Source organism: Ruditapes philippinarum, unplaced genomic scaffold (assembly GCF_026571515.1).
Source record: "Ruditapes philippinarum isolate M1 unplaced genomic scaffold, ASM2657151v2 ctg909_1_1_1_1, whole genome shotgun sequence".
Taxonomy (NCBI): Eukaryota; Metazoa; Mollusca; class Bivalvia; order Venerida; family Veneridae; genus Ruditapes; species Ruditapes philippinarum.
In genome coordinates, this window is record NW_026866920.1 from 136,051 (window position 1) to 152,609 (window position 16,559).

Here is a 16,559-nt window from a genome sequence, read left to right on the forward strand (position 1 = left end):
AAACAATTAATGCAATTACAGTAATGAACTAACCCATTTGTTTGTCGTGCGCCGGTATTACGTTACTAAGGTAACTTAATGACCATTCTTTTACACGACACGCCGGTTACTCGGCTTTTTCTTTTGTTTTCGTATTGGAGACAGATTTCCCCTTCAAGTGATATATAATTCTTTTGTTTTTAATAATTACTCTCACGACGATAATTGCAGAATTTTTTGGCCAACCCTCGTAGTTAGTTATAAAATTTACAATATCTGAGGATCTTACATTTCATAAATATTAAATACTTTATAAAAATGCATCAAAGTCAAGAAATCAAATTACCAAAACAATTATATAGATAACGCTATTAAGTCAGTCCCCCAAATCATATTATTAAACAAATAACCCTAAAGGTCTGCAAGAAATCTGTGTGAGACAAAAAGAATAACAACAGTTAATAAATCATAATAAAGTTACATAATCTAAATACAACAATGTATTCCCTGGTTAACAGAATGAAGTATACGCGTATTTTTATAATTGGCAACATAGATACCTAACAGATTTCTGACCACAGTACAGTGATATGTATGAGAAGAGCTGAGAACCGAGAAAAGTTATAATAGAAGGTTTATCATTTGTCTTACTTAAAGATATCTAACATTTTTCTATTTCCAATGTCTAAACAATTGAGCTTCTAGTCATCATAAGAAAATACTCAAGTGATTAATAAACAGTATCCTTGCCATCTTAAGTTTAAACTTAGCCTTTCAAAGATCATGCCCTTGTCCTTCAAAGATCATACCCTTGCCCTCCAAAGATCATACCCTTGCCCTCCAAAGATCATACCCTTACCCTCCAAAGATCATTCTCTATCCCTTCAAAGATCATACCCTTGCCCTTCAAAGATCATACCCTTGCCCTCCAAAGATCATACCCTTACCCTCCAAAGATCATTCTCTATCCCTTCAAAGATCATACCCTTGCCCTTCAAAGATCATACCCTTGCCCTTCAAAGATCATACCCTTGCCCTCCAAAGATCATACCCTTGCCCTCCAAAGATCATACCCTTATCCTCCAAAGATCATTCTCTATCCCTTCAAAGATCATACCCTTGCCCTCCAAAGATCATACCCTTGCCCTCCAAAGATCATACCCTTGCCCTCCAAAGATCATTCCCTATTCCTCCAAAGATCATTCTCTATCCCTCCAAAGATCATACCCTTGCCCTTTGAAGATCATACCCTTGCCCTCCAAATATCATACCCTTGCCCTCCAAAGATCATTCTCTATTCCTCCAAAGACTATACCCTTGCCCTCCAAAGATCATACCCTTGCCCTCCAAAGATCATACCCTTGCCCTCCAAAGATCATACCCTTGCCCTCCAAAGATCATACCCTTACCCTCCAAAGATCATTCCCTATCCCTCCAAAGATCATACCCTTGCCCTCCAAAGATCATACCCTTGCCCTCCAAAGATCATACCCTTGCCCTCCAAAGATCATACCCTTACCCTCCAAAGATCATTCTCTATCCCTTCAAAGATCATTCTCTATCCCTTCAAAGATTATACATTTGCCCTCCAAAGAACATACCCTTACCCTCCAAAGATCATTCTCTATCCCTTCAAAGATAATACCCTTGCCCTCTGAAGATTATACCCTTGCCCTCCTAAGATCATACGATTGCCCTCATAAGATCATATCCTTGCCCTCCAAAGATCATTTCCTATTTCTCCAAAGATCATTCTCTATCCCCCCAAAGATTATACCATTGCCCTCCAAAATCAATACCATTGCCCTACAAAGATTATACCCATGCCCTCCAAAGATCATACCCTTGACCTCATAAGATCATACCCTTGCCCTACAAATACCATACCCTTGCCCTCAAAATACCATTCCCTATTTCTACAAAGATCATTCTCTATCCCCCCAAAGATTATACCATTGACCTCCAAAATCAATACCCTTGCCCTTCAAAGATCATACCCTTGCCCTCAAAAGATCAAACCCTTGCCCTCAAAAGACAATAAATTTGCCCTTCAAAAGTCTTACCCAAGATATCAATAGACCATAAGACAGTTACATCATATCCAAACCTACTAAAGATCATACTCTAACCCTTCTAAGATTTTACCCTCAAGTTCTAATGATTATATACAAACAGTCCTCCCAATAATATACCCAGGAACAAATAGTAAGTTATATATACAACTTCCTGTCGGATTATTCCAGTGTAAATGCCATACATAAATTACCACACACAACTGTTACTATAAATATAAACTGTTACTATATATATCACAATACAAAAAAATTACCCAGAGTCCTCCAGACCAGCGGAAGTGTGCATGCTAATATAAAAATTGGACTGGTTTTCAATAATCATGTAAATGGTTGTACAATTTAATCATGTAAATGGTTGTACAATTTAATCATGTAAATGGTTGTACAATTTAATCATGTAAATGGTTGTACAATTTAATCATGTAAATGGTTGAACAATTCAATCATGTAAATGGTTGTACAATTCAATCATGTAATTGGTTGTACAATTTAACCATGTAAATGTTTGTACAATTTAATCATGTAAATGGTTGTACAATTTAATCATGTAAATGGTTGTACAATTCAATTATCAATCACAGAAAAGTAACAATAGTTTGTCAGAGTTACTAATATTATACCATACATAAATAAAATTATATTCCTTCTTAGAAAATAACGTAATATTCACGATGACGTCGGCAGTCCAACAAAAGAGTAGAGTGAAGGCCTAAGCTGGTACTATTATATTTTTATCGGACAGCTAAACATGCATTTAATCGGCCAAAAGTTTTTAGTTCAGTTTACTTCGAATGCTTTGGGGTTTTTTTTCTTAACATTTTTTCTAGCAAAGTGCTGTATAATATAAGAAATAGTACATATTACCTCGAACCTCATAGCATTACAGTGACCTCACAGTCAGTCCCAAACATTGAACAAACCAGCCATTAAATGTTACCGGCTGAATAAGTGGTCACTTAAGTTAAATGCTAAGAGACCCTCAGTGTTGTGTACTATTTCTTAAGTATGGTCATATTTCTTTAAATTCACATCAGGAATGGTGAAGGAGGAAAACAATAAGGCAAGCAAATGATTGTTGATGATGACCTCATTTAACAAATGATTTTTTAATACTGCACATCTATACATCAAACAAATTTTTCATAAAATTAAACTTGTGTACAAAGTTTAAGAAAGGTATACTTAACAAGAGGGCCATGATGGCCCTGAAGTCGCTCACCTGTATATAGGCCCCTGGAGCAGAGCCAGTTTAAACCCCAGGGCTTTTATTTGAAGAAACTTGGTAGACACTCATTAGAAGATGTTTCATGCTAAATATCTTAGCTCTAGCTCTTTGGGTTCTTTAAAAGAAGATTTTTTAAGTTTTTACTATATGCATATAGGGAAAATCAAAGACCCCCTGGGAGGGCCAATTTTGACCCCAGGGCTTTTATTTGAACAAACTTGGTAGACACTCACTGAAAATGTTTCATGCTTAATATCTAAACTCTAGCTATTTACGTTTTTTCAAAGAAGATTTTTAAGTTTTTGCTATACACATATAAGGAAAATCAATGACCTCCGGGGCGGGGCCAATTTTGACCCCAGGGCTTTTATTTAAACAAACTTTGTAGACACCCATTAGAACATGTTTCATGCTAAAGATCTTAGCTCTAGCTCTTTGAGTTCTTTAAAAGAAGATTTTTTAAGTTTTTACTATATGCATATAGGGAAAATCAAAGACCCCCTGGGGCGGGGCCAATTTTAACCCCAGGGCTTTTATTTGAACAAACTTGGTAGACACTTATTAGAAGATGTTTCATGCCAAATATCTAAGCTCTATCTCTTAGGGTTTTTTAAAAGAAGATATTTAAAGTTTTTTCTTTCTGCATGGAATTAAATTCTTTGAACAATTTTTAAAGGTGACCACCAAAGGAACATTCCTGTGAAGTTTGGATGAAATTGGCTTAGTGGTTTATGAGGAGATGTCATTCAAAGTAAAAGTTTACGGACGGACGCCGGACGGACGGACGACCGCCGGACGCCGGACGAAAAGCGATCACAAAAGCTCACCCTGTCACTTTGTGACAGGTGAGCTAAAAACTGGTTTTATTTGCATTAGATTATTTTTTTATAGTATTCACAAATCAGTTTCTTCCCAAATTCATTGACAGCTAGATCAAATATACATGTATTTATGCCATAAAATGTGATTTCCTTAATTCTTTCAGTAACACTTTCTATTTTAAATATGATGATAATGCCAATTCATGAATATGCATAATTATATTCATGAATATGCATAATTATATTCATGAATATGCATAATTATAAAGATAATACAATTTTTTGGAGAAAAAAAAACTGCTTAACTTTAACAACACAAATTTAAAGCCTACAATATGGTATGTAAAATCCATGGTTCAAATTGCATGGTTTAAGCAAAATTAACCGGTATAAAAATGTCAACAGGGTAAGTTGCTTACATGACTTGAACCCTTAACCTACTGCAACCAGACAGAGATTTGTCCTTGTCACCAGTATAGAGCCAGGCCAGCCCTGCTCATCCACGCAGTCTGACCTGGCTCTATACTGTTGCTAGCTTAATTTTTTTTGTATTTTGATATTGAAATATCTTAAATTTCAAATAATCTGTTCTAAAATGTTCAATGTAGGGTACACCACATTACACAAATCTATCAGATTAAAGTGGCCTTCAGTTGTTTTTTTTGTTTTTTTTTGAAAAATTCTGTGTCATTTCAAACTAAGTATTTTAGAAATTTATCTAGGAAAAAATGTATCATAATTATCACTGTTAAACCTTCTTCAAAACAGCGTCTCCTAAAGCTATTTATAGCACATTAGTGACGTTCATTTCTAAAAATACAATATCAGGAAACAAATTGACCACTTTAATTATTTACATATAGAGAGCGGACTGGTAGATTAGTCGTATCGAGGGGTTTCCTTATTGTTATGTATTTTATCAGTGACAATTTTGGTATTGTCTTTTTCCACCATAATTCTTTTGTTTTGCCAATTTAATAAAACGAATAATCTAAAAACAATATTTTTAACTTTTAGAAAAGCTGAAGGCTACTTTAAAGCAGCACACCTCCAGATTCATGTCAATATTCATGAAAATTTTATATATGTATCTAAAAGTAAAATATTGGGAGGTGAACAAATAAAGTAATGTGGTGAACATATGCAAAAACAGCCTTTACTGCGTTAGTAACGCAGTAGAAATATGGTGATAAAATACCGCAAATCAGTCTTAAACCGCACATAACATGTACAATATAACTTGGATCTTAAATGTTTTTTACCTTTCTTAAAATGTAAGTACATTTTTCTCAATATTGATTTTCTTCGCATATTTTGGCTCATCTGGAGGCGTGCAACTTTAAGGGTTAGTGTGATAAGAATTAAAGGACTTGTAGGTAAATTTACCTCTTTGTAACCCGTCATACCACTTTTGAGAGCAGTTTGTAATTCTTGTAGCTGACATCTCTCGTTATTCTGTGCTTGTTTAATGTCCTTTAACTGTTGACCAAGATTGTCGACAAAACTCTGATTTTTCTCTACTTCTGTCTGTCCTTTATTGAAAAATCTGAAATACCACAGATTTAACTCACTACAGTGTTGGGAGCAGTACCTCAAAACATTTGCAGACATCATGATAACAAAGTAGAAAAATATCTCCTTTTCTGCCAATTTTTACATTTTTCATTTATTATCATATACAAATTGGTGTGAAAAGATGAGTTAGAAGTCTTAAAGTGCACTTTTCACAAGTGAAAAAGAAAGACAAGAAACATGGCAATGCCACGAAACCAGGTTTTCAATTATCTCCATTGTAGATAAATATGTTGTATTTGAAATACAATTACAAGCAATAAACAATGTAACTATGTGCAATGTTAAACATGAATAATGTAGAAGGAATTGCCACAGAAGAAGTGTTCACTATATATTCTGAATAAGGAAAAAATATATTCTGTATAAGGAAAAAAACAAAGGGCCATAATTAGGTCAAAAATGACCCAATCACAAAACCTCTACAATATGCGTCAGGGCACTTGATGACAAAGCTTTTGTGAAAGTTTGAAAAACATCAGTGTTGAGAAATGTAGGACTAGTTCAGCACAGAAAAATTTGTTCACTATATATTGATAATTATGTATAAGGAAAAAAAAACAAAGGAGCATAATTTGGTCAAATATTATCCAATCACAAAACCCCGACAATATGTGCCAGGGCATTTGATAACAAAGCTTCTGTGAAAGTTTGGTCAAAATCCGTTGAGAAATGTAGGAGAAGTTGCGCACTGTAGAAATTGTTCACTATATATATTCTGTATAAGGAAAAAACAAAAGGGCCATAATTACGTCAAATATTATCCAATCACAAAACCCCGACAATATGTGCCAGGGCACTTGATGAAAAAGCTTCTGTGAAAGTTTGGTCAAAATCCGTTGAGAAATGTAGGAGGAGTTGCGCACAGAAGAAATTTTTCACTATATATTCTATATAAGGAAAAAATCAAAGGGCCATAATTACGTCAAATATTATCCAATCACAAAACCCGGACAATATGTGCCAGGGCACTTGATGACAAAGCTTCTGTGAAAGTTTGGTCAAAATCCGTTGAGAAATGTAGGAGAATTTGCGCACAGAAGAGATTGTTCACTATATATTCTATATAAGGAAGAAAAACAAAGGGCCATAATTAGGTCAAATATTATCCAATGGCAAAACCCCGACAATATGTGCCAGGGCACTTGATGACAAAGCTTCTGTGAAAGTTTGGTCACAATCCGTTGAGAAATGATGGAGATGTTGCGCACAGAAAAAATTGTTCACTATATATTCTTTATAAGAAAAAACAACAAAGGGCCATAATAAGGTCAAATATTATCCAATGGCAAAACCCCGACAATATGCGCCAGGGCACTTGATGACAAAGCTTCTGTGAAAGTTTGGTCAAAATCTGTTGAGAAATGTAGGAGGAGTTGCGCACAGAAGAAAATGTTTACGCCCGCCCGCCCACCCGTCCGCCCATCCGCCCGCCGACATACCTCAATCTAATAACCAGTTTTTTCCTTCGGAAAACCTGGTTAACAATATTTTAGCATTTAATCATTCAAGCACCTTATCAGGTATTTACCGGAATACATTATTTATCATGCTGCTCAAACACTTTTTTAAAGTCTAACTCAAATACCAGAACATTGTGAATATACATGTGTACAGTTTTACATAATATCTAAATATATGTACACAAATGTATAGCTAGCTACCAAGAGTAGTCATCACTTTAGAAATCAAAACCACCATTATGGGGATCAGTGGCCTAGTGGTAAAGGTGTCTGTCTGCCTCTCAAACCCAGGGATCATGGGTTTGAGTTCTTATCAGGTCACGACCATGTTTCTTCATATGACACCAGTACTGGTTGGTTCCAGGAAGCGGAATCGAAAGTGATAAATATAAGTTGCAAGAACTTGTTTCGTACGTAATTAAGCTTAAATAAATGAGCCGCATCATGACAAAACCAACATAATGGGTTTGCCACCAGCATGGATCCGCACAGTCTGATCAGGATCCATGCTGTTCCCTAACCAACTCTATTACAAGTAGAGAAACTGATAGCGAACAGCATGGATCCTCATCAGACTGCGCGGATGCACAGGCTGGTCTGGATCGATGCTGGTCGCAAACGCACTATGTTGGTTTTGTCGTGACGCGGCTCAAATGTTTAAAACACAAGCAATTATCATAGTATTGCAAGCAATCCATAAGTCCCCTACCGGTTAGAACCCCATCAACATTCTGAAGGGCATTGGCCATTCACTTATGTTTCAATTTTTCTCTATTTTAAGTAAACTTGTTGGAAAAGTTCTTTAAAAGTGATCACAGGAAACAGTTTTTCTGAACAGACAGACAGACAGACTGAAGGACACTCTAAAGTTAATATTTGAAACATCCCTGTTACCAAAATATAACATTTTAAAAGCAAAATTCTTAAATAGGAGATAACTCTTGACTTAAAGATGCAATTTCATAAAAATTTTCAGCTCTTTTTGACTTATCACAAATATTGTTATATTTGCCATGTTTTAAGCCTATTTGTTGCCAAGGCAACTGATATTTTTTCAAAAAAGGAAGAACTGATAAGACATGCATAATATCAAGACTGCTATCTACCCATATGTCAAGTTTCATAAAAATATTTCCAGTACTTTTTGAGTTATCACTGGATTCAGTTTATGTGTAAAATTTGCCATATTTTCAGTATATGTGTTGCCATAGCAACCAGAATTTTCAACATTGGAAGAACATAAAAAGATGTGCATAATCTCAAGACTGCCATCTACCCATATGTCAAGTTTCATAAAAATATTTCCAGTACTTTTTGCTTTATCACTGGATCCAGTTTATGTGTAAAATTTGCCATATTTTCAGCCTATTTGTTGCCATAGCAACCAGAATTTTCAACATAGGAAGAAAAGAAAAAGACGTGCATAATCTCCATACTGCCATCTATCCATATACCAAGTTTCATAAAAATATTTTCAGTACTTTTCAAGTTATCGCGGGATCCAGTTTTGTGGACGGACGGACTGACAGACAGACGGACGGACGGACAGACGGACAGACGGAGGGTAAACCTAAAGTCCCCTCCGGTAAACCGGTAGGGGACTAAAAACCACCATAAGTTAGAATACATGTACATTTGTACATATTTTTTTATAAAACAAGGACCAATAAAATAGTTATTTATCAGGAAAAGTGTATTAAAACCTGTGCTCAAAGTATTCCATAGCACGCTAAACATTTTCTCCTTACATTATATGTAGAACAAACTATTTAAATTATCCTTGAATAGCGTGACATTGACCTACAAAGTTTTAAAACACTTGACATAGCACCTGTTTGTATTCTTATACTTCAATGAAGTAAAGATAACTTTCATAATTATCATAGGAGGAAAATCTGAAACACATGTCTTAGTTTCTATTTTTGGACCTAACCATTATCAACTTAGGGGGATATCACGATGCAAAATTTGGAGTTAGCCAACAATATAAAAGCCTAGTACAACTGCATGGATGGATGTGTAGGGTGACCTGACTCTTTACTAGTGGCAAAGTCTAATTACTATCTGTTGCAGCAGAAAATGGGCTAAATATAGAATCTCATCACAAAATAATATGCAAATTTTGCGAACATTTTGATGTCAAATCAGGATGTGTTTACTCATCTATACTTCCATGTCTTCTCAAATAACAGACCTTGACATTTAATATTTAAAAAAAATTAATTTCAAATGTTCAATTTACTAAAATATAAACTACAGGAAAAGTTGTGACTTTAATAAAGCTATATATACACAACTGCTGTCAATTTAAGGAGAGTTCTCACTTTTTTTTCTCTAAAAAAAAGATGCTCGGGTTATATTTCTAAACAACTATCAACATACGGCATATAACCTGTCAAAAATCTTTTTTAACTAAATATAATACAGGTCTATTAGAAGGATACTTACAGTTTAACAGCTTTGTAATATTCTATGAGATAGTTGAGTAAATCAACGCCTTTCTTTGTCTTAATCTCATTTACTTTAATCAAATACTGAAAATATACAAACAAATATAATGAAAATAATATATAGGAAATAACAACAAACTTCACAATTTCTATAATTTCAGTAATGCTTAAGCTTTCAATCAATAATGCTTGTACATATCATTAGCCAAATTTATTTTTTGCATGCTGAATTTTACATGTGATTGTTTTTTTCGTGAAAGAATGACATGAAAGAATCCAAAGTCCCTGTCGGGATTCAAACCCACAGCCGTGAGAGGTTTGAAATCAATGATCTGCAAAGTCTGCAATTTTCATGTAATTTTGCTGATTTTAAAGGGAGACACGAGCAAAATTTTCATTTCTTTGTTTTGAATTTTTCAATTATCATTCTGTAAATTCCTCAACATGAATACACTAGACAGTCACAGGAACAAAACAGGAACAAAACTTTTCTCCTTTTAAAGAATGAATGGTGGTTTCTTAACTTGACCCGCGTGGGTCAGGTTAAAGCGTTAAACTTTCACAATAGTTGTCAACGTGAAACATTAAGGAACAACTTAGACTTGTTTCAATCACACAATATCCAAAATATCTGTTATTGTAACTTCCAGGCTTTGTTCAAGTCACATGACTTGTTTTAAAACTTCTCGCTGATTCAGTCGGCATCTAAATTTCATTAAACATATATAGATATATTTACATTTAAAACCAAAAATATGTAGAATTTATAGAGAAATTCATGCTGGGACTTTAAAAATGTCATTTTAGCATGCTTTGAGTACATAAGATCATTTTGATATTTTTGTCATTAATTTGCCCGAGTATTTAATGCTTCCAAGGGATTATTTTTTTTCAGATACTTAAATAGACTAATAAACTTACACTACACAACTGTAATTGGAAAATTTTTCTTTCTTTCTCCATTTCTTCGGACACTTCACTGCCAGTTAACTCTGTCCTATATAATCCAGCCTCATTCCACTTCTTCTTATAGTCTTTTTCTAATTTGGAACTAAAGAACAATACAAAACATATGTTAACAAGAGCTGTCCGTAAGACAGCGCGCTCGACTTTTTTATTGCTTGCCAATAAAAAAAGTTTTTGCAGTAAAAGGCAATACAAGAATCTCTGTATTTTTAAAGTGAACAATGGCCATGAGCATTAAGATATTTAGTGAAGAATTATTTTACTGAATTGTGTGATACCCTTGAACACTGCAGCAAAGTTTGAAATGTTTAAGTCAAAAGAGGGCTGGTAAGAAAGAAAAAAAAACCTTCTCCTGGACATGTTTGGGAATCATGATTGTAAACAAGTATTCCAACTTTCAAATTAATATCTCAAACAGTTCAGTCAAAAAGTGGACTGGTACTAAAAACTTAACCAAGATTCTAAGTCGATAAAAGGCCTTAATTTTTAAAACAAATCCTCGACAGAGTTACCTTCTCTTGCGTACAGATGGGGGTAATGATGTGAAATAGCATTAAAAGTTTCAAAGCAATATCTCAAAGGGTTAAGGCAATAAGTGGATTTTACCCATATTCAATGTATTTTCTAAGTCAAAAAGGGGCATAATTCTGTCAAAAACCTTGACAGAGTTATGTCCTCTTGTCTGTTGATGAAGGTCGTGATGGTAAACAAGTTATGGTCAGTTTCAAAGCAATACCTCCAATGGGTTTTGAAATAAAGTGAGGTGGTACAAAAAACTTAACCAAGCTCAATACACTTTCTAAGTCAAAAAAGGGCCATAATTCTGTCAAAAACCTTGACAGAGTTATGTACTCTTGTCTGTAGATGGAGGTTATGATGGTGAACAAGTATGGTAAGTTTCAAAGCCATACTTGTAATACTTCTGAAATAAAGTGGGGTGGTACGAAAAACTTAACCAAGGTGTGACGCCAACGCCGACGCCGGGGCGAGTAGGATAGCTCCCCTTTTCATAGAAAAGTCGAGCTAAAAATGATGAAAATCTAACTTATAGTCTATTTCTAATTTGGAACTAAAGAGAAATATAAAATGTATGTAAGCTAATGATGATATATCTACCAGCAAGGTTTTGCCTGCAATTTGATGGTAGAGGCATTCCTGCTACAGGGACAACCTCATTGATTAATTAATGAAAATTTGTCACTAATAATTTTATTGTTTTTTTTATTTTATACGCGCAGTCTGATCAGGATCCATGCTGTTCGCTTACCAACTCTTTTACAAGTGAAAAAACTGACAGTGAACAGCATGGATCCTGATTAGACTGCCCGGATGCGCAGGCTGGGCAGGATCCCCGCTGGTCGCAAACACACTATGTTGGTTTTGTCGTGACGTTGCTCATTTATGTATGTTTAAAGTTATACGATGCTCAAATTTGATTTTAGAAAATATTGATTAACATACACAGTCTTTATGTAAATATAAAATACTGCAAATTCACATATATTCGTGGGCATGAAATTTCGTGGTTTTACCAAAACGGGCATTTTTGTGGGTTTTTAAATTCGTGATTTTCAATTTTTGTAAAAAAAATAAATAAATAACCTAATGCAAAGTAATCTTACACTTAATTGCTGCGCATTTTGCTAATCGCATGTACATATCTTTATGTATCACACAGCGCTTGTCAATAAATTTAATCCTTACCTCTGGGCATTTCGGCGGAAAAGCGCCAATGCATGTTTGTAATAATAGAATACAGACATGGCAAGAAATATTTGTTGGGATAAAATTTCGTCTAATCTTAAATTCCTGGATTGACCTACCCAAGAAAACCATGAAAATTTGTGCGCCACAAATTATAATGATTTTACAGTAAACATGTTTTGACTTCATACAAAGTAGATATGTTATGTTTGAACTTCTACACTGTATGTGGTCACAATATGAATATATTGTGTCATTAAAAAACAAGAGGGCCATGATGGCCCTAAAGTCGCTCACCTGTATATAGGCCCCCCTAACCCCCACCCCCAATGTTGCAGGGCCAATTTAACCCAAGGGCTTTTATTTGCACAAACTTGGTAGACACCCATAAGAAGATGTTTCATGCTAAACATCTAAGCTCTAGCTCATTGGGCTTTTTAAAAGAAGATTTTTTTAAAGTTTTTACTATACACATAAAGTTAAAAACAATGACATCCCTGGGGCCCTGGCCAGTTTTGACCCCAGGGCTTTTATTTGAACAAACTTTGTAGACACTCACTAGAAGATGTTTCATGCTTAATATCTAAACTCTAGCTATTTGGGTTTTTTCAAAGAAGATTTTTTAAGGTTTTGGCTATACACATATAAAGAGAATCAATGACCCCCGGGGCGGGGCCAATTTTGACCCCAGGGCTTTTATTTGAACAAACTTGGTAGACACCTATTAGAACATGTTTGATGCTCAATATCTTAGCCATAGCTCTTTGAGTTCTTTAAAAGAAGATTTTTTAAAGTTTTTACTATATGCATATAGGGAAAATCAATGACCCCCCGGGGCGGGGCCAATTTTGACCCCAGGGCTTTTATTTGAACAAACTTGGTAAACACCCATTAGAACATGTTTCATGCTAAATATCTTAGCTCTAGCTCTTTGACTTCTTTAAAAGATGATTTTTTAAGTTTTTACTAAATGCATATAGGGAAAATAAATGACCCCCCGGGGCGGGGCCAATTTTCACCCTGGGGCTTTTATCTAACCAAACTTGGTAGACACTTATTAGAAACATGTTTCATGCTAAATATCTTAGCTCTAACTCTTTTGGTTCTTTAAAAGAAGATTTTTTAAGTTTTTACTATATGCATATAGGGAAAATCAATGACCCCCTGGGGCGGGGCCAATTTTGACCCCAGGGCTTTTATTTGAACAAACTTGGTAGACACCTATAGAACATGTTTGATGCTCAATATCTTAGCCAATAGCTCTTTGAGTTCTTTAAAGAAGATTTTTTTAAAAGTTTTTTTACTATATGCATATAGGGAAAATCAATGACCCCCCGGGGCGGGGCCAATTTTGACCCCAGGGCTTTTATTTGAACAAACTTGGTAGACACCCATTAGAACATGTTTCATGCTAAATATCTTAGCTCTAGCTCTTTGAGTTCTTTAAAAGAAGATTTTTTAAGTTTTTACTATATGCATATAGGGAAAATCAATGACCCCCCCGGGGCGGGGCCAATTTTGACCCCGAAGCTTTTATTTGAACAAACTTGGTAAACTCTTATTAGAACATGTTTCATGCTAAATATCTTAGCTCTAACTCTTTTGGTTCTTTAAAAGATGATTTTTTAAGTTTTTACTATATGCATATAGGGAAAATCCATGACCACCTGGGGCGGGGCCAATTTTGACCCCAGGGCTTTTATTTGAACAAACTTGGTAGACACCCATTAGAACATGTTTGATGCTCAATATCTTAGCCATAGCTCTTTGAGTTCTTTAAAAGAAGATTTTTTAAGTTTTTACTATATGCATATAGGGAAAATCAATGACCCCCCGGGGCCGGGCCAATTTTGACCCCAGGGCTTTTATTTGAACAAACTTTGTAGACACCCATTAGAACATGTTTCATGCTAAATATCTTAGCTCTAGCTCTTTGGGTTCTTTAAAAGAAGATTTTTTTAAGTTTTTACTATATGCATATAGGGAAAATCAATGACCCCCCGGGGCGGGGCCAATTTTGACCCCAGGGCTTTTATTTGAACAAACTTGGTAGACACTCACTAGAAGATGTTTCATGCCAAATATCTAAGCTCTAGCTCTTATGGTTTTTTAAAAGAAGATATTTAAAGTTTTTTCTTTCGGTTATGGCAACCGAAAGAAAAAACTTTAAATATCTTCTTTTAAAAAACCAGAGTTCTGCATTGAATTAAATTCTTTGAACAATTTTTAAAGGTGACCAACAAAGGAACATTCCTGTGAAGTTTGGATGAAATTGGCTTAGTGATTTATGAGGAGATGTCATTTAAAGTAAAAGTTTACGGACGGACGACGGATGCCAGACGCCGGACGAAAAGTGATCACAAAAGCTCACCCTATCACTTTGTGACAGGTGAGCTAAAAACTGGCAGTTTCATTTTTTCTTTACTTGAACAATAATAAGGAACGGAGCTTCCCATACATAGTTTATTCATTTTTTTATTCAAATTAGACATATTCAGTAAGAATTTTATAAATTTCAATAAATTTCTACAATTAAAATATTTTACTCAAGGATGAGCATAGTACATCTTTAAATAATTTAAAATTAAGAAGGGTACAGAACTTACAATTTAGATTCATAATCTTTCCATGCCTTATCGAATGGTTTTCTGAGATCACCTTTAACACCTTTTATATCTCCTTTAAGTAAAGATTCCAGAGGAAACTGTAAACTGTTATGTAGACTCTTTGACTAAAATAAATAAAGTTTTAACACATAAACCATGGCACAAATATTAAGTGGCGGCATGGTCGAGTGGTTAACGTGTCAGACTAGTAATCTAATGATCACTAGCCGCATTGGTTCAAATCCCATCAGGGGCGAGTCGTTGTTTCCTTGAGCAAGAAACTTTACACTCATTGCTCAGTACTGGTTGGTTCAAGGAACGGATTCAAACATGTGTCTTTAAGCTTATAGCTTTCTGCACAATCAAACTAAAACAGATTCTGTATAAACCATGGGCCCTTGTCACAAGAGATCATTTACATTATAAACAAACATAGCATTAAAGTGAACTAAAGTTAGCATTACACTGTAGGTGCGCCAATGAAAAATGAATCTATTAAACATTAAACATTAAACCGTTTTTATTTCAGATAAGTGATCAACCGAATATTATATTCTGGTAGATTCAATACTTAATTTATTGAACTTGTTAAATAAAACAATATTATGCTCGCCAGAGGCTCACATAATATGTATATTATCAGTCACTTAATATAATTATGGCCCAGTAAAAATGGTAGTAAGCTTATATAACCTGAACCGATAGGCAAGAATTATATCAAGCCACAAAACTGTCAAGTATTTGTGACAAATTTATAACCAAGCTTAATCCCATTTTTAGAGGGAAAAAATATGAAAATTACCTCATAAACAAATACATGCATAATTATCATAACTATCCAATGAAAGGAGTTGTTACAATGTTTAATTTTCATGATTATCCAATGAAAAAACATGTTACAATGTTTAATCTTCATGATTATCCAATGAAAAGACATGTTACAATGTTTAATCTTCATGATTATCCAATGAAAAGACATGTTACAAATATGCTCTATAAATACATACAAGATCCTCAATGAGACCTCCTAGTGATTTTGTTACCCTGGCAAACTCTCTCAATGCAGAATCTGTAAAATATATAATATACACTTCATAACTGGAAATGCCTCCTTTAAATAACTTAATATGTGAAAACAAAACAATGTTTATTTACTTAGTGTATTAGTTTGCATTCATGACTGCAGTTGTAGTACTCCCAGAGTTACAGTGTATTATGGACAGGCCTTTTTTCCTCTTATTTGGGAAAACGCTACATAGCAAATTTGGGAAATTTGTGTTGAAATTATTTTTTTCCAATTTGGAAAAAAAAGTTTTCGTGAAATTTTCCAATCTGAAAAAATATGCTAGAATTTCAAAAGTTAAAATTCTTTTAAATGAATAAATTAATATTTTGTGCTGCCATTGGGTGAGAGTATAACTTGACCCCATTAACTAAAGCACAACCTTGCAATATGCATACCCTTTATGTTTAAAGCAGCATGCTTCCTAATTCATGCAAATTTTCATTAAAATTTTGAAAATGCATTCAAAAGTTAAATATTGTCAAGCGAACAAAGGAGGTCATTTATATTCATTGCAAATGGCATGTTCAATCAATGAAAGTTACAAAAGTAAAGGTCAAAATATACAAAAATAGCTCTTACTGCATTAATCACACAGTAGAAATATGGTAATTAAATACTTTAAAATTTGTCAT

The 16,559-nt window shown here is 34.4% G+C and overlaps 1 protein-coding gene across 1 annotated transcript in view; it reads right to left on the reverse strand.

Moving 5' to 3' along the window:
- Positions 1 to 15,917, reverse strand: part of LOC132734206 (arf-GAP with SH3 domain, ANK repeat and PH domain-containing protein 2-like) — a gene marked incomplete at its 5' end in the record, with an annotated part of 43,503 nt that extends 27,586 nt beyond the window's left edge. The window contains 5 exon segments of the mRNA XM_060720901.1: positions 5,487 to 5,646; positions 9,584 to 9,669; positions 10,507 to 10,636; positions 14,862 to 14,986; positions 15,869 to 15,917. Of these exon segments, the coding sequence (XP_060576884.1) occupies positions 5,487 to 5,646; positions 9,584 to 9,669; positions 10,507 to 10,636; positions 14,862 to 14,986; positions 15,869 to 15,917 (550 nt within the window).
- Between the last annotated feature and the right edge of the window lie 642 nt (positions 15,918 to 16,559).